Source organism: Danio aesculapii, chromosome 5 (assembly GCF_903798145.1).
Source record: "Danio aesculapii chromosome 5, fDanAes4.1, whole genome shotgun sequence".
NCBI lineage: Eukaryota > Metazoa > Chordata > Actinopteri > Cypriniformes > Danionidae > Danio > Danio aesculapii.
The window spans coordinates 36533262-36556897 of NC_079439.1; the positions used below are offsets into that span (position 1 = coordinate 36533262).

A 23636-nucleotide genomic window follows, 5' to 3' on the forward strand; every position below is an offset into this window, starting at 1 on the left:
TATATATATATATATATATATATATATATATATATATATATATATATATATATATATATATATATATATATATATATTGTTATATTGTATTGTTTTATATATATATATATATATATATATATATTGTTATATTGTATTGTTTTATATATATATATATATATATATATATATATATATATATATATATATATATATATATATATATATATAATTTTTTTCTATTTGTAGTGTTATTTTCCCTGTTACTTTTGTTTGTTAACTGTCATAAAAATCTGATAAATAAATCTTTTTAAAAAAAGTAATTATTATAGTTTCATTAATACCAACAGGAATATCCAAGCAAAATATGTTTTTTCAAAAGAAAAAAGGATTTCAACAGCAGACACATTTTTACATTAACATTTTTACATCTAAATTTTGCCTTGCTCTAAGCAGACTTTATTACATTTGGCATATTATTTTATGAATACTCTATATCTGGCATCTTCCTGTGACATTCCACATTTGTAAGTGGTTCTGAATGAATGCATGTAAATGACGTGCATGTGAATACGATCAGTGACTGCTCTGACATTTACAAAGACAAAAACATGTTTAAAAACAACGAGCTTTCACACAGAGAGAGAAACTTAAAGGAAATATCTGCAGCATGACTCAAGCAGATGCATTTCCATAAGCAGGTGTCTTCTTCTGACAAAAAACAAGTCTGAACATCCACCAACAAAACCAAGAGAAGAGAATGCTATGTATCAGCAAAGCTCAGAAGTGCACTAGGGAAAAAAAACATACAGTGCAGTTAAGCATGAGAGGAAATCTGCGGTTAAAAGTGTTTGTCAGTGGGAAACGAGACTAAGAGGTTTCCGTCACACAAGTCTTTGTTGTGGGTGGCTTTCACACCTGTGGGCTTTAAGAACCAGAGTGCAGAGAAGATGGATTTCAAGAAATGACGATGATGTCATAACTCATGGCAGATTAATAACAACCCTATTTTGACAGTCTGACCTTCCTGACATTCATTTCATTAAAAGCCTGACAGCTTCAGTTTTAAGTGAAGAAGCATTTCTTTCGGTGTGTGTGTGTGTATGTCTGTGCTCTGAATTACAAGCACACAGCTGATCATAGGCGTCCCTGTTTCGCTCGACACAAAGACCTGATTGAGAACAAGACTCCAAAGCTCTGCGATGCCTCATCTCTCTTCGTCTCCTCCATCTCCTGTTTTTACAGTCATGCTTTCCAATCGCACACTGTTTCACCCTGCTCACCTCAACACTTCTGCTCATCAGATGCTGTTTAATGGTTAAACCAATGATCTTATACGCACCACATGACAACTGAGGAATCTTCCGGGATGCTTTCATGCTGTGTCAGGCTTTACACGTCCTGTCACTTAAGCCATGAATTAATGATCACAAAAAAATCTCAATCTTTTTCATTGTACAAGAGCATAGGCTTATGATGATTTCAAAGTATCATGGCATGAATATTATCTTTTTATCGTGGTATATTGTAATAAATTATTTTTAAAAATTAACTAAATTAAAGGATTTCAAAGCACATATCTTTTACCCAAACACATATATACAATAGTCATTACTATATTAACATTAATTTCACAACAGATTATTGAGTTGTCAGTAGTACTCTGAACCATGTCTTTTCTCTTGTATAGTGGCGCTTGCATCCAGTTTTGTACAATTTCCTCCATTAGACAGAACAATAAGCCAATGTGTGTTTTATAGAGCATTTTGAGGGATGTAAACAATTGCAACGGTCCTAACGTATTTCCTGTTTTACATTTTTGATTTCCATAGCTTTCGGGAATCCAAAAAAAGTCTAAATATTGATAAATAATTCCAATGGCAGGTGTTTTAACGTAAAGTTATCATTGAATTTCCTTTTGTTACAGTTATGAAATAATTTGACAACAAGCAGGACATTTTGCAGGCCAATGACATCATCACATTGAAATAGTCTTTAAAACGCTTTGAGGAAAAACTTCTGAAGTACAAATGATCACAAACGTTGTGTATGTTCATTATCACTGCAACGGATTGCTGAATATTGCCACGTCTATCACAATGGGAAACAGGTATTGATGTGGAATGTGAGAGATAATAAAGATTAACTTGGCATGATGACACGTGAACACTCATAGTTCCTTGATAGTGATAGTACTCTGTGGCATGCAGAAGGAAATGTCAACCTTTCACTCAATCGAAAACATGCAGCAGACAGAGACTGCAAGTGTAGGCATGGGGCGGTATAAGATTCTGACAGTATGATAATGTTGGATAAAAATATCACCATTTCACGGTATTGTAATTACTGCTCTAAATTATATTCTTATTAAATATCTGGGTAAAAAAAAACAAAAAACTTTTTTTCCCCTTTGAGCACAACATATTTTATTTTGAGAAACATTTATAATATTTTTGAGCAGTAAACATGTCAGTCAGGCTAAATAATTCAAATGAATCATTGACTTCTCCTGTCTTCATAAGTTTCAAACACACAGATTTCTTCACGATTTAAAACAGCATCTCTGGATATCTTTTCTGCTGGAGATGCTGTTGTCATAAAAGACTAAAGAAAAAAAAGTAAAGAAAAAAAATCTTACACGTACCGTAGAAACAGTATAGCAGAAAATTCTGACGATTTTAAGACCTTGACTTTCCAAACCGTGGTATACTTTGAAAACGGTTATCATCCCATGCCTAAACTAGTGCTTAATAAAGCTTCAAACTGACAAGAAAGCATCTTCATTTACTCAAACTCCTCTTTTCCCAAAACTGAATGGCTTTATTTCTTTAGCAGAAGGCGAAAGAAGATATTTTGAAGAATGTTGACAACCAAAACATGATGGTAATCACTGACAGAACAAAAGCGCTCTTCAAAATATCTTCTTTTGTTTTCTTTTTCATCATGTAAATCTGTAACAACGTGAGGGTGAGCGTATGATGAAGGCATGCTAATTCACAGCTAACCTAAATCTTCAGGTCTGCAGAACATTTGATCTTACATTGTATTGTAATAAAGTCACACAGGTGTGGAATGGTATGAGGATAAGTGACGACAGGGTTTTTTCCCCCTTAGTGATGTGTCCCTTGAGGAAGCATTATGTCTAATAGAGACATGTTTTAAACAGATTACAATAGATAGAAAAAATACAAACACGAAAATGTAACCACAATAGAACTTAAAGCCACGACAGCACTAACATTTACGCAAATAAACAGAAACAAAAATCACCATGCAGCGTATAATAGATGAGAAAGGAAGATAATAGTTAAACGTCTCACGCATGAATGCCTAAATTATATTCACCTTTTAACAATTAGATTATTATTATGTATTCTGGCCTCCGGTATAACTTCACGGAAGAACTAGCACAGGACAGCAATGTGATTGACAGCTACAACATCCAATTGGAATACAGAATGGGGTCATTAACATTCCAAGACGTTGACTGACAGCCAATCGGATTGAAAGAGAGGTGGACCGTCGTTGGCTGTCTGTGTCAGATGAATCTAATGAGGCCCAATCCCCGGTCTAGCAGGACGGTCTTCTCCCAGAAAAGTGAGGGGGGCAACAGGCCAGTAGGCGCTCTAGTGCTTGCCTCGACCATGTTATACCGGTATTATCCCAACAAGGGTCGGTGTGAACCAAAACAAGAAACGCACCCTCAGAAAACAAGCATATCACAACATTTTAAAGAATGACAGAGGAGCACTGCTGAAGAGTTGTCTTTAACCCGCAAAGAGCACAGGATAAACAACCTACCCAAAAATTTTCCAGGAAATAGGGCGTTATCATCTTGCCGTCCTCCCTTCTTCACAGCGGCGGTTGTTCTTGATGTGAATCGCCTCAGTTGGCACAGTTAATCCACCGTCCTCCCCCCGATGTTGTTGTGTCTGGTGGTTTTTCTCTTTTTTCCTGCTCTTCTGCTGGGTTTTCCTCCCTCTGAACCCGACTCCACCTCCTCGCTTGCTTTTTTTCACCCCTCGTTCAGTATATTTCATTGAAGAATTATTATGAAGAAACAGCGACGCCAGCGGCGGTTTGACAGTTGCCACTATTCCCATGATGCAATCGTGTTGTTTAATTATGTCGCTGTCAAACTCAAATCCTTAAGTGTGTGTAGACACTCGTCCATGGTATAATCATTTGGGCTTTTACTACAAAGGGTATTAAATATTATATTCGATATGTCAATCAAAGACCACAGTGCAATGTATAAATATTAGTCCTTAAGGGAAAGTTCACTAAAAATGGAAAATTCAGTCACCATTAACTCATTATTCACTTGTTACAAAACATGTTTGACTGACTTCCAACACAAAAAACATCATCACTGGAAACCTTTTACTATTGACTTCCACAGTAGGCTATTTGTTTTTTCTACTATTGAAGTGGAAGTCAATGGTTACAGGTTTTCAGCTTTCCTCAAAATATCTTATTTTGTTTTTAACAGAATGAAGAATCTCAAAAAGGTTTGAGTAATGAGTATTGAGTAAATAGTGAGTATCTTTTTTTAGATAACATTCTTTCAAGGGGGCGACGTGGTGGCGCAGTGGGTTGTGCTGTCGCCTCACAGCAAGAAGGTTGCTGTTTCGAGCCTCAGCTGGGTCAGTTGGCATTTCTGTGTGTAGTTTGCATGTTCTCCCCGTGTTCACGTGGGTTTCCTCCGGGGTTTTTTTCCCCACAAGTCCAAAGACATGCGGTACAGGTGAATTGGGTAATTTGTCCGTAGTGTATGTGTGTGAATGAGAGTGTATGGGTGTTCCCAGTGATGGGTTGCAGCTGGAAGGGCATCCGCTGCATAAAACATATGCTGGATAAGTTGGCGGTTCATTCCGCTGTGGCGACTTCAGATTAATAAAGGGACTAAGCCGAAAAGAAAATGAATGAATGAATATTCTTTTAGGACATGTGAGCAGGTGAGTATAAGGTAAAAAGCATTATAAAACTTTCCCAAGTGATTGATATTAAGAATGGCAGGCATTTTACTATGTAAAATAAATGCAAATGAGGCATTTTTTCCTTATTTGCATACACCTAGTGTAAACAATTATGTAGCAAAAGTCAGTTTAAAAAAATACATTAGAATATTAGGACAGCCTGAATTATTTTTTTTTCAGAATAAAATGTTGTATATAATCAGGCAAATTATTCGCGTATAATACAGATAACATTAAAACCATGGAGCTTATAGTGTAAGTTCTGCTAAAGTGATTTATAACAGAGTGTAGAACAATAAAACTATTTTGATAAAACAGTCCCAAAAATTGAAATCCACCGACAAAAAAAGCACAAAAAAGTAATAAAAATAAAAATAAATTGATTTGTAAATAAATTATTTTGCAGGTACATATTCCCAAAGTGGAGGTCGTGGGACAATGACAGTGTGTCCCTTGGTGATTTCCAAAAATCAAATAAATTTTCTTAAACTATTAGAATTACCATATTTTATCCATAACCCACAGAAGATAAAAATAATAGTTAGTACTTGCATAAAAAAACAAAAACATGCAAATGAAAAGGTATATCAGCCTTTCAATAATTTTATTTTCATAGGATTGGCGTGTTTATGTTATTTAACTACACAGCAATAGCGTCAGCTGCAGCAGATTGATTTTATAGCACCAGGTTAAAACTTTCTGACACCTTTATGGTAATCAAACACATTGAAAATAAATACAGGCTACAACTGAACATGGAGGATGATCTCTGAGGGGTGCTCTCCAAAATTAAACCAAGAATAGACTTTTAAGAATAGAAGAAGAGACCACCAGTCTCTTTAGGTGAGGTTAATATTGAACTACACAATTGAATAAATGACTATATAAATTATAGCCTATGGTTGTTAGACTGTCACACTTTTTTGTGTTATCAATATGCTCATGTTTATATAGGCCTATTGTCATGTGCGCAACGTTTGTATATTTATAACCACCTCTGAGAAATGTGGGAGTCGTGAGTCACTAGTATTGTTATTTTGGGGGTCGCAAGCTGAAAAGTTTGGGAACCACTGGTCTAAAAGATGACTTATACTAATGAATTGAAAATAATTGAAATTAAAACGTCTATTCCAGTGCACGTCATTTTCAAAACTTGTCAGTGTACCTTTAATACCTTTGCAATTTATCAGACAAATAATATAATCAGTGATTTTTGAAAAGGGTTTATTCTTATCAATGTACAGATCCAAGCAGTGAAACAAACTCACGTCCATAACAATGTCATACAAATATCATTACAAAATTTCTACAGTACAATATATATTCTTTTGCATGATCCAAAATATTTGGTGGCCCCTAAAAATGATTACTTTCTATATTTTTAATCTTTCTCCAAAATCAGATTACAAAAGAAAACAAAAATCACTATAAATGAAACAGCTCTCGGACCAGAAAAAGGGAGCTTTTGAGCAAAGTTTTCCTTCATCATTACATTATCTTAAATTTCCACACATATAACTTATACAGCAGTTGGTGCAGTCTGGGGCGGGGACACAACATTTTGATCTCCACAAAAAGAAAACGAGAGGAAAAATAAAGTTGATTCATTACTGTGCAATCTCCAAGTCTAATGGCTGCGTTTTTGTTTACCCCATCCCCCAAAAAACTCAAGTTTAACTTCAAGGCGTTACAGTATATACTGCATTCATATTTCATAAATAAGTGTTCACATACATAAGGGCCAGTTTCTTCCATTTTATCCTCGCATGAAGCTATCCAAGTATCTTTTATCAGACATTATATCTCCTTTAATAAAAAAAAAAGTTTTACATTCCTTTAAAAGGAGACGAAGTGACAAAAAATATGCCCGTTAGAAAGTATATTCACCAGCAGCAGAATGAATTACAGTGAGTTGCTCTATTATTATTATTATTATTATTATTATTATTATTACTATTGTTATTATGACACATGAGAGACTAAACAGTGGGGAAAGGCATACGTTAAAAAATAATAAAAACACCAAAGAAAAAAAATAACAACAGTAAACATACCTCCTGAGGTCGCTACAACATAAAATATTCAAGTAGAAAATTACAACACATAGCAGCATTCATAAGTGTAAGACGACACTTAACATTCATAATATCTGCCTACATCTCCTTTCTTAGTTTGTTCTCATTTTTTTTTTTGTCAGAAGAATCTCCAACCTCTCTAATTGGTTACAAATGTAAAACAGCTGGAATGTGACAGACAAACAGAAGAAAATTAAAACACTTTGCGGAAATACACCAGCACAACACGGGCTCACAAACACCTGACCGTATCCCACGATGTTCAGATCTAAAACGATAAAAACGCTTGTCTACTTCCATCCTTAAAATCTCTCGGCTATAGTTTCGATCCAGAGCAGCAGTTTTGTCCATCTCGAGTTGCGAAACTTCTTAATGCCTAAATCCTCACACTCCGGGATACATTCAGGCATTTTAAGGCTTGCTACTGTTCACATGAGGGACACGAATACTGCCTCCACGAGCACTGAACGGTCCAGGATTATACAACGACACAACGCGGGACGTTTTTTATTAACCTTCATGCAGGAGGTAACGAAACTAAATATAAACGGTCACAAAAGCAATATGTAGATGGAAAACACGCCACCTATTGCGTATGTGTGGAAAAAAATATGCATTATTCTATACGAGGGGGGGGGGCTAGAAAATAAAAAACGGATTGCTCACTGGGCCACCAACATGCACAAATCAAACAACTAAACATCCAGATTAACCCGATCAGTCAAAACAGATATTACAAGCATCTTCAAAATCATGCTCTGAGCAAACTTATCAAAAACAAATAGCCGATGCCTTAAAAACAAACATGTTTCGGATTTGCTGGAAACCAGAAAACTCTGGAGTATTATAGCCTCGTATTAATCGACGGATTGGATTTTCACTGCGAGCCTTTCCTCTTGCTCTGCGCATGCTAACTTAATATACCAAGAGAAATTTCAGAAGAAAATAAAATGAAAGGTTATGCAGTCATTCAGATTTGTATTCCTTCATCTTCGCATCACTGCCGATCTAAAAATTTGCAAAGATGAAAACCCTTTCTATCGATGATATAAGAGGACTTAAATTTCTAATTACGATGTGTTACCTTTTAGACGGAGTGCCTAAAATATGGTATGTTTTTAGCGTTTTACTGTCTTTTAATATTTACTGTCTACTGCTGTGCATAGCTGGCACACAAAACATGGTCTGCACGCTTTCATGCAGTCGAGCTAAACCCTACATCACCCCATGCACAGGACTTCTGCTTAGCGTCCAGTTGAGATTTATGTCACACCCACCCCCTCTACACAGTCCTGAAAATAAAGAAACAAAACCTCTGCTTTTTGAAGCTTTCGGAGCTCGTCTCCAGGCACTTTCCTATATCAGGAGTGCAACACTACAGAATTTAAAGATATCTTCGTGTCATTGATTTTGTTTAGTTTTTTTTTAAACCCCTGGATGTCCCTGTTACATTAAGTGCCTTGGTGAAAGACCGCTAACAATGTTTTGTTTTTTTAATTTCACCCTCATGGCTGATTGTTATGACATGATGAAAAAGCTTTCCTCCCTATTTTGGTTTGGCTTGGCGTGGTGTCGTCGACTTGCGCCTCAGCTAACACTTCCCTCCCACCCGGTCTACAGGGGTCCAGTCGGCCGTATGACTCCCACCCCTGCTAGATCACCCTTCCCCCCAGGTAAAGGGCAACAGATGCCCTGGGTATCAGAGGTTCCCATCCTCTCCCGTAGTGAATAAGCTGCAAAACAAGACAGAAAGAGATATTAGAATGAAAGTTCTGCTCTTAAGTAGAGATCACTAACATTTTACAGTAGCGAGTATTAAAGGCACAGTTTGTAATTTAGGCTGCTAAAAGGAACGTTTTTGCAACAAGTAAAAAGCGTAGTTTGATGATGCAGTGACTGAGTGTGGAATCATGGGAGTTGTCATCTTTATAAAATCCTGTAACTTAAGAGTCGTGTTGAAATCATGTTCAGGGATGAGCTAAAGTTTTCAAAACTCATATTAGTATGATGCAGAATAAAGATTTTTACACATTGAAGTCTGAAATTTTGGTACATATGCGCTTTTTTGGTTTTCAAATCCGAAAAATTCATCATGCACACAAACCTTTCTCACTGAATGTGATGTGTTTTAATTAATCCATAGCAAAATAATTCGCAAAACAATACAAAATGGAGTCTTTGAGTAGTGCAGATGATTTTGTTGTATTCTCCCTTCTTAACAAAAAAAAAAAAGAGAGGACATATTGGGTCCTTGTATACCAAGACCGGTTACTCACTGAAGAGAAGCACGGCTGAATCTGGTCAGTACCTGAATGGGAGACCACATGGGAAAACTAGGTTGCGGTTGGAGGTGGTGTTAGTGAGGCCAGCAGGGGCGCTCAACCTGCGGTCTGTGTGAGTCCTAATGCCCCATAGTGAAGGGGACAGTATACTGCCAGTGAGCGCAGTATTTTGGATGAGAGGTTAAACCGTGGTACTGACTCTCTATGGTCATTAAAAATCCCATGGCAATTCTCGTAAAGAGTAGGGGTGTAACCCTAACCCAATCATCCTCATCCACCAAACTGGCTTAATAACGGTCTCTCCACTCCACCAATAGCTGTCGTCCTATGGCTGCCATCGCATTATCCAAATGGATGCTTCACACTGGTGGGGGTGTGGAGAGATGTCATAAATGTCAAAAAGCGAACATGGCAATGAGTTCACTGTACACAAATGGTCTCCACAGTCACCAGATCTCAATTCAATAGAGCACCTTTGGGATGTGGTGGAACGGGAGATTTGCATCATGGATGTGCAGCTGACAAATCTGCAGCAACTGTGTGATGCTATCATGTCAATATGGACCAAAATCTCTGAGGAATATTTCCAGTACCTTGTTGATTCTATGCCACAATGGATTAAGGCAGTTCTGAAGGCAAAAAGGGTCCAACCTGGTATTAGTAAGGTGTACCTAATAAAGTGGCTAGTAAGTGTAAATACACATTTCATTACATTGTGCTGTAAGACCAAGTGGATTACTTTCCCTGACACCATTTTGGATTTTGCCGTACAGTGGCCCTGAATCGTCAAAAGACCTTTTCAGATGCAAAAATTAAAAAAATATATTGGATTGAAGTTTCGGAGGCAGTGTGTCAATACGACTGACACAACGTGAGGTCAAGTTTATTTTTTAACGTGTGAAAATTAGACAAAAAGTTTCAGATTCAGTGTACAATAACCTTTAGACGAAAAGATTGCTGAAGAAATTACTGATGAGGAGTGTGACATGCCACAAAGCAGTTTTTATTAAGCCACAGTCAACCTCTTGCAATTTACAAAGGGGAAACTCTGAGGAATGTCTCTCATATCCCTTTGATATGACTGGCAAAAACCTCTTCACATATAAATTAGTCAATAGTTTTTCATGTGACCATTCTTTTCATCAAAGAACCTTGAAAAAATGCATCAAAGTCTCCCCAAAAATAAGTGTTAATTCACCCAAAAATGACAATTCTGTTGTTAATTACTCCCTTGTGTCGTTCCAATCCCCAGAGATCTTCATTCATCTTTGGAAAACCAATTAAGATATTTGAGGGGAAATCTGAGAGCTTTCTCGCCCTCTATAGACAGCAACTGTCCAAAGATGTTCAGAAAAGGAACCAAAAACACTGTCAAAACATTCCATGTGATTTCAGTGGTTCAACTGTAAACACACAAAGCTCCATGAATACTTTTGTGTGGCAAAAAAATTGTAAAATTTTTTTGCTAATGTTTCACCACAAGGTTAAAATGCATATTTAATACGAGCAATACGACGATCTGCTGACTCTAATAGGAATGATTTTTTTTTACGGTTGTTTTGGCCCTCAAAAGTGTTCTTGGGATATGATATGATGTACAGTCTGAATGTTGGCAGTATTTTTGGTTCCTTTTCTGGACTTTGAACATCTCTGGACAGTGGTAGTTGCTTATGAGGTAAATCATGAATTTAATAAAATGTTCTAATTGGTGTTCTGAAGATGAAATTAGGTCTCAGGGGACTGGAGTAAAAATAAGGTGAGTAATAAAGAACAGAATGAGGGGGGGGGGTTGTTTAAGCAACACAACTGTTTTCAACAATAAGTGATATTTCTTGTAACAGCAAATCAAATTATTATAATGATTTCTGAAAGATCGTGTGAAACTGAAAACGGCAATAATTAGAGCTGAAAATTTCAACAAATTTAAGAAAAGCAGTTATACCAAAGAAAGTTTACCACAGTCCTCTAAAATGTTGGCTAGCTTAAAAAAAAACTTACCTCTTCAATCAGGCAACATCTACACCCCGTAGAAAGCTGCAAGTCTCTCTTTCAGTGGAGGGGGAAACTGGTCAGAAAAGCGTCTCCAATTCTCATCTCCCACCTGGTTCTTAAAACCATGCAAGATCTACCAGGGAACACACACTTAAGTATAAAGCATGTATACACAATAGCCTTGAAGGTTTTTCCCAACTCACAGAGTCATCATTTACACAGTGCTCTACCTTATAGAACATTTCTCGAAGATCGTCTTTTGGGTTCATCCAGGATGCAACAGCATCACAGAAAAATATAAAGTCCTGAAGAGGAAGGGTGGTAAAGAAAACAAAGTGATCATTTTGGGATTGTCAGATCACTCAGGCAGACATCAGAAAGAAAATTGTGTCATACCTGCACAACACCACCAGGGTTGACTGTGATCATGGTGCAGATTCCTCTGAACGCAGAGTCTTTTTCTTCATTGTCTCTTATATTGCGAAGAGAGGTGCACCTAAATAAGGGCAAGAGCCAGTTTTCAAATAACAAGCCTGTGTCGTTAATTAGCATGTGGGCTAACAAATCATCAACAGGATATCATGACTACCACCTCAGAGCACCTTGGGACGACCAAATGTTTTCAATCACAGAGATTGGTCAATTGAGACCAAAATCGTCTTCATAATTTTCAACTCTTGTTAAAACGGAGGCCCCGTTTACACCTAGAACATGTTTTTGTCAATACAATCAAAAGTAGACAATGATAAACAGATGTAAACTGGGTTTAAAATGTTTTGTGCTTGTTCACTTTTCACCACTTTCAGAGGTAGTCAAAATGCATTAATATGATTGCTTTCATAACATGCTTAAGTGCTCAACACTTCACATTATGGGATGTGTCATTAAAACCCGCTAGCCAAATATGATTTCAACTTTGCCATTTAAAATTATAAATTTGGTTTTAAGGTTAAAAAAGTAATGAAAAATATGTCATAACCATCAGTGATTCTAACACAGTTTTTTGCAGATCTCAGAGCAGATATTAAAGTTTTTTTTCTTTGCAATGTTTTTCTATTGACTACTGTCATGCTTCAACGCAAAATCTGTTACTTAATTTCATAATATTAGATCAAATATCAGGAAAAGTCCCATACAAAGACCAGAACCCTTAAGGAAATCAGGAAAGTGGCTGAAAGTGGACAAAAAACAAGTCAAAATGGGGATGGACCTCCTTTATCTGCTTGTGATTTGAACGATCCAAATAAATCTATATAACAGGTGTAAACAGGGCCTGAAAAGTAGTTTTGGGTTTTTTCTGAGAAGTTCAGTTTGTTGCAATATTTCCTGATGATTGTTATTGTTAATTTTATTGGGCTTTAATCAAATGAATCTACCTTCTTTAGTAATTATGAATGTTTATAAAGATTTTTAGCCATTTTTCATGGTAAAACAACCTACTTTACAATTCACAACATATTCAATGTCTATATAGCACCGTGTATTCTGTCAGCTGCCAGTTTAAGTAGTGCAAATTTTGGGGCAGGCTTTCTGGGATACAATCATGCAGCTACAAAGACTCCACATCTAATGGGGAGAAGGAAAACAATGCTTTTCAAAGAAGCATTTCCATTTCTCTTCTTTTTTTATCTATTTATCTACTGCTTTTGTTTCCTGAAACCAGCAAGCATTAGCTATTACCCCATGCACTCAATTAGTAGTTAGATAGCGACAATAAAAGACGAAAAACAGAAGTGAAAACTGAAATAAATCAATTGAGAATACATGAAGGTGCTACTGAGGCAAATTAAACGACAAGACCTAGAGGGACAGGGTTAGTCACATGGTTGGCAATGATTTAGACTGAATCATACAGAACAGAGAGAAAGGTAGAGAGAAAGAGAGAGAGAAATAGAGGGATGCCTTCTCTCAAATGTCTTGAACAGGCCTCCTACTGTGTCTTCTAGCATGGTTTTACTTTGTGAGATGCTATAAATATTAAACTAGTGACATTTTATGTACATTTCTACACTGTGAAGAAAAGCAGAAGCCTTTTCGAAAACACTGGGAAAAGGAGAGAGCGAGTGAGAGAGAGAATATCACAGGGAGAAAAGAAAGAAGATAGACAGAAAGAGGAAATGAATGAAATAAAAGATTGAATAATACACACCAGGGTCTTATAAACTGCTGTAGCATGGGTGCCACCTCTTGAGGACAAACGTAACCAAGACGACCAATTGTTATTGCTAAGGTAACGCAATCACGGTTATACAGCACCAAACGCCAACCAAGACATGAGCGAATGAGGGGGGGAGGAGAAAACAAAAAGAAACAAACAAACAAACAAACAAACAGACAACTCAGAAACAGAACTCAACAGAATCTGTGTATGAGAATAAACACAAGATTTCACTAGTGCTCTTCACAGCCCCAGACTACAGGGTCAAATGTAAAATATGACACTAAAGAAAACATAGATCTCGTTTAAGGGAGGAGTTTTAGAAAACACGGTTTCTTATTGGCTCAGAGTTGCTGAGAAACGTTCGGTTTAAAAGGTTCGCTCAATTAGTTTTTCTGATTGCCTGTTTTTTTCCATCCCAAATCCCAAATTTGAAAGACACATAGCTTTAAAGACTACAGAAAACAATCTTGTTTTCTAAGATTTTCTCCCTTAAACTCACAAAAAATTCTTCAGTAGAACAGAAAAGTCTTGTCTTTCTTTCTGTCTCTTTTGTTTCTTAAGAAATGCATATTACGCCAAGCGAACTACATGGAGAGGACTAGATTCCACCAGGATCTTAAGAGGCACAGAGGAGGGAGACCTAAGTTTAAGAGACACAAAACTATGCAACATTCTCATTAAAGACAGGCATTTATGAACAGTCCAATGAGACATGCAGAAAGCAGATGATTGGCTCATTAGAGAACGCAGTTCAGTGCAGGATGGGCTGATTCAAAGAATCTGAAACACAGTTAGGCACTGTTCACCGTTATTATGTCGATTAGTTGATAAATAGATGATCAAAAATGGGACATAATCTCAACATCAGAACATTTCTGAAATCAAACCTGCACTATAAGGAAGAGATAGACTATTGTCAAAAGTTTGGGGTAGATTTTTCAAAGTAGTACTTTCTCATGGCCGCAAAGGCTACCTTTATTTTTTTAACTGTTATTCACAGTTTGGATATTGTACAATTTAATATTAATAATATCGGTGTGACGACAAAGCTGCATTTTCAGCATCATTACTTCAGTGTTACTTGAATATAGGAAATCATTCAAGAAACATTTCCGATTCTTATCAATGCTGAAAAGGATGAAACAGTGATTTTTTTGCAGGACTCTTAGTATAGACAGTTCAAAGGAACGGCATTTAAGCGAATTTAGTATATTTTGTGACAATGTAAAAGCCTTTGATGTCATGTTTGATCAATTTACCACCCATCTGGGGTGCGTTTCCGAAAACCAACATTAACTAACTAAGGTTGCAGGTTCCGTCATTACAAAGTTAGTTGATTTGGCGTTTCCCAAATCCGTCTTTCCAATGAACATTCGCAAACTGCATCGCAAACTTGCACTTGCAACTACACCTCTAGTGCTGTAGTTAGAAGCATAGTTCCTGGCTGTGTTCTATTCCCAGTTATCCCCCCTATGCCCTATTCATTTAAAACATTCTAATATTTAAACTCAAATTATAAAAAAAAACAATAAAAACAATCTTTCTTAGGTGTAATTTGCTTTCAAAGTACTTTACAGTTCATTTTTAGCAATCTTCATATTGACAACTGCGTTGCCTTCGTAGTGCACTTAAAAAACATTTATGCCATTTTGAACACAGCCGTGGTTGTAGGTGATTTAAAAGCGCAAATTACGCTACGTCTCCAAATCTTGTGTAAACAAAAATAAATAGCATACGTCAATGGTTATTTAAAGTAGCTTATTTATTAGGAAATGTGTCTGTATTGCATATGGCATGGGCCTGTTGGTTAGAAAATGTCTGCAGTGGTTTGTATGTCTCAAATTGTAAAAGAAGACTTCTCAAAAAAATTTTTATAAAAAAATAAATAAACAATATCCTACTTAATAATAATAATAATTATTATTATTATTATTAAGTAGGATTTTTTTTCATTTCTTAATAAACAGACTACTGTAAATTAGGTCTACAACACTTAACGATTTATATCATTTATTTTTGAGATTAGAATACGAGTTAGCTTAATGATTTTTTATGGCATACTAATATTTGTCAAGGAAACATAGGCTTTATATGTGTCATTAACATACATTTCAATTGATATGGAAATCGAGTGCATGTTTTTACCAAAACTAATTTTGGATTTTTTTTTTAAATGCGTGTGTGTGTAAAACAATATAATTTGCACCAAAAATTTATAGTGTTTTTCTCTAAAGAAGTAGTTACTCCACCCTGTTTACAGTGTCATTATGGGCGTTTTACGTTATAACAAACGTGGTTCAACGATGGATCTGCGCCAGAGAAACTACGGTCTTGGGAAACACTCGTCACTACATCGTTTATTTTCAAACGATGCATCGTACTATGATAGTTCAGCCGTGAGCTATGTCGTTGTTTGGGAAACTCACCCCTGACCAATTCCAAACTTTTGAATATTAGCATGCTATTTGTCTATGCCATGTGCTTGCTATACATTTTGAAACGAACAGTATTTGCGACATGACCAATCAAGACATCAGCAATCCTGCATCAAACGTTAGCCGTCCTTAACTAAACAACATTCAACATCTATTGGCAGATATGCATTCACATTGAAAAAGGAAAGTAACTAAAACAACAGAAATAAATCGACAAACAGGAACACATCTACAAGTACCCTAGTTTCTGTAGGAGTATGTTAGAAACGTTACACTTCACCCTCATTTTAAAAGGGTGGCCGGCCATTGTGGCTTTAATTTGAGCTGTCCAATCAGAGTGGAGTGTAACTGGGAAATCATTTGAGAGGTACAGGTGCTATACATTCATCTAAACACCACAGAATAGATTTAGATCAGAGTTTAGACGTTTAATTAAATGGGAAATAAAAGACTATTTAAAATTAAGTTCTTCGTGAAGAAAAACAAAACAATTCAATCCAAAAGCTGGTTTTACATTCATCCTTGTTTGTAAAATGTCACTAACTGATGCTTGCAGCTCCATTATGTTCATATTAACTCTACTCTCTGACATGGAACTCACTGTTTTATTAATCCACTTCAGTCAATACCACAGATGGACTGTTACAAGGTCTGTTACATTCATCAGAGGTGAAGATACGATGAGGAAACCGACTTTTATATAAATAAAATTGCTTCTGTTCATATTCGCTACCCAGAATGCTGTGCATATTAAAGATATTCACCAAACCTTGTAAGGTCCACTTCCTGGAGTTTGTATGGAGATTAATAAGCACTGCAGAATGGGAACTGGGGGGAGGGGAGTTTGGGACAGAAACCTCTTGTGAGGGGGTCAGCCTGCTCTAGCACCCCCTCAGATGGTACCTGTGTTCTCCAGCAGAGTCTTGGGTGTGTTGGGTCTGTTTATAATCTCCACAAGCTGCTGTAAAACCAACGGGACGTACGGCTGCATCTCAGAACCTGAACACAGAGAGATATGCAGTGTGTGTTCTAATGATGGTGTGATGAAATCAGTGAACCGAATAGCTGAAAATGATGATGAAACGTTTACCCATTTGAATGGAGATTTCTCCGATGGCCCATGTTGCGTTGTTGCAGACTGATATCAATTCTGGGTTCAGGTTTGTGCCCAAGATAGGCATGAAGTTTGCTAGAGGGGAGAGATTAAAGCGAACAGACATAATGAAAATTTGAAGAGCCTGAAGGTAAACAGAGATGGTTCAAACGGAGTGTCAGGGGATGTGTAAAAGCATACCGATGCAAGGTTTGACATGCTGGAAACAGGCTTTGGTTAAATCTCCCAACAGAGCGAAAGAACTCTGCCGAACCTCTGGCATTTTATCCTAAGAAAATACAGCAAATAAAAAACATTGTTATTTTATTAACATTCATTCATTTTGCTTCGGCTAAGTCCCTTTATTAATCTGGGGTCACCACAGAATGAACCGCCAACTCATCCAGCATATGTTTTACACAGCAGATGCACTTCCAGCTGCAACCCAGTACTGGGAAACACCCATACACTCACATTCACAAGCATACACTACGGCCAATTTAGCTTATTCAATTCACCTGTACCACATGTCTTTGGACTGTGGGGGAAACTGGAGCACCCGGAGGAAACCGACGGGAGAACATGCAAACTTCACACAGAAATGCCAACTGACCCAGTTGGGGCTCAAACTAGTGACGATCCTGCTGTGAGGCGGCAGTGCTAACCACTGAGCCACTGTGTTGCCCCATTTTTGTAACATTACAAGGTTAAAGCTGCTTGTTTTCTTCATTCCTGTTCATAACTGTCCACAAATAACCTAATTGCTATTGTTATTACTTGCATCTCTTGTAATGCATCTGCAACAATGTCTCTCTGTTCATGTAGTGATTTGTTGGTAAATCTGGGAAGACTGATGCATTATACAGAGAAACTGTCTTCTTCTCTGTCAATAACTGGATACAGTGACAAACAGCTGCAGATAGCACACAAACACCAACACACCACAGCTCAGACCAAAACTACGCTATCAGTCTATTGTCTGGGCTAAGCATGACTTTCTTTAGTAAGGAATTTGATCAATTTACTGTATATAAAATGTAGATAATAATAAATAAAAAAAATACAGTATAAGTGCTGTTCTTGTGAAGGTTGTTCATCAAAAAATCCAAAAAACAGATTTAAGTTTTCCACAAATTAAGCATATTTAAACATTGATGATTGGTCTCAACCAGTAAATTAGAATATTTGAATGATTTACGAAAGATTACGTCACACTGAAGCCTGGAGTAGCTCAAATTTCCAACCACAGAAATGTAATTTCAGAAAGCATTTCTTTTAAATTTAATATATATATATATATATATATATATATATATATATATATATATATATATATATATATATATATATATATTCTCTACTACTGCTTTTAATGCATTTTTATTAAAGAAATGCAGCCTTTGTGAATGTAAAGGATGTCTTTTGAAAACATTTTTAAAAATCTGAACAATGGTGTACATAAACAGTACTGATTTTGGAGTCAAACGAATCAAATATGCCTAAAATAATTATAAGAACTTGTAATTTACACTAATACATTTTAGTTTTAATGGCGTTTTAGAATGAAAATGATCCATGTCCACACTGGCGTTTCATCTAGTGTTTCTGAAAAGTCTTAGGTAGTGTGGATGGAAGGCATAACCATAGCAAAACTGATGCGTGTTAAAACTAAAACGTATTAGTGTAAACAGGGTCTTAATAGCATTCCTCTGGGCTGCAAATCCTTGCTATGTTATAGGGTTACCTGCATGCACTGGTACATAAGTGTGAGAATGTTGCTTCGTGCAACCAGCTGTTCAATGTTCCCCCCGAGACCCTCCGCTAAACCACTGAGCAGATCCAGAGCCACAATCATGAAATCTTTATCAGGAGCTTCATAATACTCGGGCTGATTCTGGTGGAGCTGCGCGAGACAGAAAGAGAAAAAACAATATCTCCATTTCATTGGACAGAACAACTCATCAGTATCCTTTTCTTTAGTGTTACAGAAAGATGATATGGCATGTGAGGGGGGATGTGTGGTTTGTGGTCTCTCACCACAGCCTGGGCCAGTGTTTTCTGCACCAAGTTGACACAGCGTTGATATACAGGTTCACAGTATGGCAGAAAGCCACTCTGAAGAGCAGTGGCCACAGATGAGAGACACTGAAAAAGGAAAGCAAAAGATGAATCATTTCTTCTTCTGACTCATAACCTTCAAGGAAAAACACTGACATGCAGAATTATAAACAATACAAATATTTCTGGTGACTTCTGATCACTGTTTGTTTTCTAAATGCTCATTTGTGCACACATATACTGACATTCAAAAGTGTAAAGTAAGAGTTTGAAAAGTTTGAAAAAGAACTTAATCTTATTCAGCATAAATGTATTAAATAGATAAAAAGTTACAGTATTGAGGGATGTAAAAAAAACAAAAACAAACTGTGATGTTCATTTATACCTTCCATTTAATCCAAGAAAAATGCATTACTGTTTACACAACAACAATAAACAGCACAACAACTTTTAACATTGATAATAATCGAGCACCGATTCAGCATATTAGAATGACTTCTGAGGGATCATGTCACTCTTAAGATATTGAGTAATGCAAATCCAGCTTTACATCACAGGAATAAATATAATTTAAGCATTATTAAAATGAGAAAGAAAGAAAGAAAGAAAGAAAGACAGAAAGAAAGAAGACTGATATTGTAGTGTCTTTGATTAAATAAATGCAAAACCAGTAAACATGAGGTTTCTTTAAAATATTTAACTGATCGCTTAAATTTAGGGCTGCACAACATATCATTTTAGCATAAATATTTGTGCATCCGCAATAGTCACATCGCAGGATCTCCAATGTTGAATTGAGATTATATTTGACCAGCAACCGCAGTTCAGAACATGGAGTCATTGAAGATTTTTATCATAAAGGAGCAAAATTTTATCAGTTGCATATGTTTTTAAGGCCTGTTACAGTATGAGCATATCAAGAGAGTTTAAAACATTCAGGTACAAGAAATTGTACCATTTAAAACTTTAATAAAAAATATTTAATTGAATTATTTCTACAATGAAAACTATGCAGTGGTATTTTAAACTGATTATTCAATTTCTGCACCTAAATTGTTACCAAACAGAGCTATTAAAGTCATCTGGAGAAATTGTATTCATATCGCAATATATATCACGGAAAGGCTGATATATTGCAGAAAAATTTCCAAAATTGTGCAGCCCCAGTTAAATTGGACATTTTAAACAGTAATTTATATATCAAAGTTGAAAAGAAATTGAAACTGGAGATGAATACCTCTAGCAAGGGAAAGAGATCTTTATCTTCATCTTTCAGTTGGTTCCATTTTTGTATCAATGGAGGCATCAGCATCTGAATATATTCCTGCACACAGAGCACAGCACATGTGAACATGCATGCAGTCTTAATTAATGTTTGTATTATAAAAATAAACAGTCAGTTAATGCAAAAAACTTCAAGACAAATTCAAAATAAATGTTGAACATGGCTGCTTTTTATATTTATATTCAAAATAATTTAACCAATTACAAACAGGAGAAATGAAAATGTATTATTATTTGCCAAATATCTGTGCATGCGTGTTACCAGTTTATGAAATATGTGCTTCAGATATGCAAAGTGTCTGTGTGCATTTGTATTTGTGTAATTACTGGTTTGTTGAGATGATGGCCCACAGAGTCAGCCAGAGTGCCGATGGCGTCATAGAGGATGAGCAGGTTTTTGTGCTGATATTTACTGAAAGCAAAGACCAACGTGTCCAAAATATAAGCGAGGTACGGCACTAGCTCAGTGCAAGCCTCCTCTTCAAGAGTAGCAAAGGCACTGTGGGAGGACAAGAGAGTTTGAAAGAGATAAAAGAAAGTTAAAAGATAATAATCTCAGATTTCAGACACAAGTCATTACTTTTCTCCAAAGGGGTTTGGCTTTCAAATAAAATGTTGTTCTTCAAAACTTTTTGTTACATTTGAGAGAAGCAGAACTATGGAGCAACTATAAATCAAACCATTTTCTAAGAAGAAATATACATCATGGGACATTGTTCAGTTCAAAACTTTCAGGCACATATTCCTGACACGATGTTTTATGTAATGTCTATGTATAGAAAAATGCATTTTTATAACAGCATATATTAAAATACATAACAATCTATGTCATTTAAAATACAAAATAACATTTATTTAGATAAGATTTTGAGAGCATGTGATTGGCCAAGAACAAAGACTGTGACAACTAACTCCACCCTTAAGCATAATTTATACACAAAATAGTAAAATAATAATCAAGTTCAAGAGTTCACACTTAGATAATGCTCAACTATTATAGCAGGTTTGGCATGCTGTCCCAGGAGATAACCCTGAGCTTGGAGATAGATGAGCCCAAAGTTCCTGCCTGGTCAATGAGCATTAGGAGGGATACGACATCAGGTATTTCTCGAGAGCCCCCAGTTAGTTTTTTTACCTATACGTTGGTTGTAATTGATTTAGTATGTATCCATTAAGTGCTTCTGACTGTTTTTACAATTCACTTATGTACATGTTTTTAGACTGTGGAAACCGGAGTACCTGGGGAAAACCCATGCGAACACAGGGAGAACATGCAAACTCCACTCAGAGACTACCAACTGGTTCAAATACAACTTGAACCATTGGCCCTCCCGCTGCGAGACAGCAGCGTCGTGTCACCCGATCATAGAATTGAGGAGTAGGGAGAACGGAAGGATAGAGAGGGGGGTTTCCAAAACGAAGATAGGGAATGAAGTTTAGGCAGGATATTTATAGTTATAGTTAATGATTAGTGATGAGGATCAGCTGTAGTGGATCATATCACTTGCTCCTCTCGAAATCAGTTTGTGAAACTTTACAAAACTACTGAAAACAAATGATAGAAAATGTCTTGTAGAATTCATGTGAAATACATTGAAAAATATTCAAGTATAGATATTTGTTAAACAAATTTCCTTGAGTTTTCCAAACCTTTGTGGATTTATTTGTTTTTCCAAAACTTTTTCAGGCCTGGAAAATAGCACATGAAAATGTCATGACTTCTCCAGGTTTTATTACCCTATGAACAATGATTGAAGACGTAGTTTATAGTCAACATGCGATATTAAGCAGCACTTTGGTTCACATCAAATGTGGTGGGCCTAGGAGCCAGAGTTTGACACCCCTGAACTTATGGCATAATAATGCAGCACATGCTCACCTGCAGGCAGCCTCTTGGACACGCTTGTTGCTGTCGAGTATCCGTTTGAGCAGTTCAGTCATGAGTGGTTTGAGGTAGGTGTCGGGAGGCTGACTGACAACCCAGTGTGCGTAGCGGCTCAGAGTCCAGCAAGTGATGGACCGAACCAGTGCTTTCTTATCAGACAGACAGAGAACCAGATGAGGAATCAACTCCGGCAAGTAGGGGATCATTCCCTGCATACAGCCTAAAGCAGACAAGAAAAAAAAACACTTGACAATAAAAATAAATAAAATTCACTTAAACTACATGAACTGTTATGTTTTGAAGCTACTTGTAACACATTTTTTAGAAGTAGAGTAAATGACTTATAGCTACTTGATAGTAATACATGCTACATAAACTCAAAATCAAGTCTTTGTAAGATGCAGATGCATTTTGTAAGTCATTGGCACTCACTTAACTGGTTAAAAATGAAAGTTAAGATACCAATCGTCTTTGTAATAATTAAATAATATTGTTTAAAAAAATTAAACCAAACAGTTTTCAACATTGATAAGTAATTTTCGTTACACTTTATTTAAAAGGTGTTCTTATTACAAAGTATTAATTCAGCAACTGAGTAATTGTAAATAGCTATGTATAGAGTGGTCCCTCACTATAACGCAGTTCACCTTTCGCAGTCTCACAGATTTTTTTCAGTGCCATTTAAATTTATTTTTTTTTTGTCCTGATTGGCTATAGACTATTGTCAATCAATCTCCTCCATGTCTCGTACAGTACAGAATGCATTCAGCTTGCCAAATTAACATAAATCTTCAATTGCTAGCATTGTGAGTTTTAAGGATGCAAAAAGGGTTGTAACTGGATGCGCCATGCCACACAGCGCCATGCAAACATAGGTTTCAGGGTATGCACACCAGTGCCGAAAGTCGGCGGCTGTCTGCGGTGCCCAGCTACGACTCAGCAGTGTTCATATTTCTGCCACACCACAAAGTGCCATCTGAATAATTTCATTTTAAATAACATGTGAATATGTGCCTCCGTGTTCACTTTTAACTGCCATGTGTGTAGCATGTATTACAGCAGATATTGCTTTGTGGCGTATCTGCTGTGACCCCCTTAAGGGTGGAGTCTTCTTTAGCTTTGTGGATCAGTGACAGCAGAAAAAAAGAACATTACACTGGATGTCAATATTATACAGAATATTTATGATCCTTTTGCTGACAGCGATGAATCTTTGGTTTAATTCTATAGTATTCTATTATTTTTCTATGAAAGTTTGAACTTTGAGAGTTTTAAACAAAAGAGAAGAGTGCGAATTTCTTAATGCTTGTCTGAAAAATGTGTATAAAGTTTGTAGTGATGGGGTTTACAGCCTTAAAACATCTATAATAATTGTAAACAATAAATATGTCTACTTTGCAGATTTCACTTATC

At 36.3% G+C, this 23636-nt stretch overlaps 2 protein-coding genes across 11 annotated transcripts in view; both read right to left on the reverse strand.

Moving 5' to 3' along the window:
• fcho2 (FCH and mu domain containing endocytic adaptor 2) overlaps positions 1–3984 on the reverse strand; it is a 74122-nt gene extending 70138 nt beyond the window's left edge. For all 9 annotated transcript variants that reach the window (XM_056458072.1, XM_056458077.1, XM_056458071.1 and 6 more), the window contains exon 1: positions 3781–3984. In XM_056458072.1, the coding sequence (XP_056314047.1) occupies positions 3781–3813 (33 nt within the window). In that variant the 5' untranslated portion in view covers positions 3814–3984. The remainder of the gene's footprint in view (positions 1–3780) is intronic.
• A 2181-nt stretch (positions 3985–6165) lies between these two features.
• The window catches only part of tnpo1 (transportin 1), a 41831-nt gene continuing 24360 nt past the window's right edge, over positions 6166–23636 (reverse strand). Inside the window, exons 12-24 of one of the 2 annotated variants that reach the window (XM_056458079.1) lie at positions 22218–22443; positions 20666–20837; positions 20292–20378; positions 19034–19141; positions 18741–18899; positions 17198–17285; positions 16994–17092; positions 16807–16902; positions 13457–13532; positions 11704–11803; positions 11538–11612; positions 11314–11440; positions 6166–8766 (exon numbers count right to left, since the gene is read on the reverse strand). In XM_056458079.1, the coding sequence (XP_056314054.1) occupies positions 11333–11440; positions 11538–11612; positions 11704–11803; positions 13457–13532; positions 16807–16902; positions 16994–17092; positions 17198–17285; positions 18741–18899; positions 19034–19141; positions 20292–20378; positions 20666–20837; positions 22218–22443 (1394 nt within the window). In that variant the 3' untranslated portion in view covers positions 6166–8766; positions 11314–11332. Of the gene's footprint in view, positions 8767–11313; positions 11441–11537; positions 11613–11703; positions 11804–13456; positions 13533–16806; positions 16903–16993; positions 17093–17197; positions 17286–18740; positions 18900–19033; positions 19142–20291; positions 20379–20665; positions 20838–22217; positions 22444–23636 lie in introns of those variants that run through there. The other variant, XM_056458080.1, reaches the window with a different exon arrangement.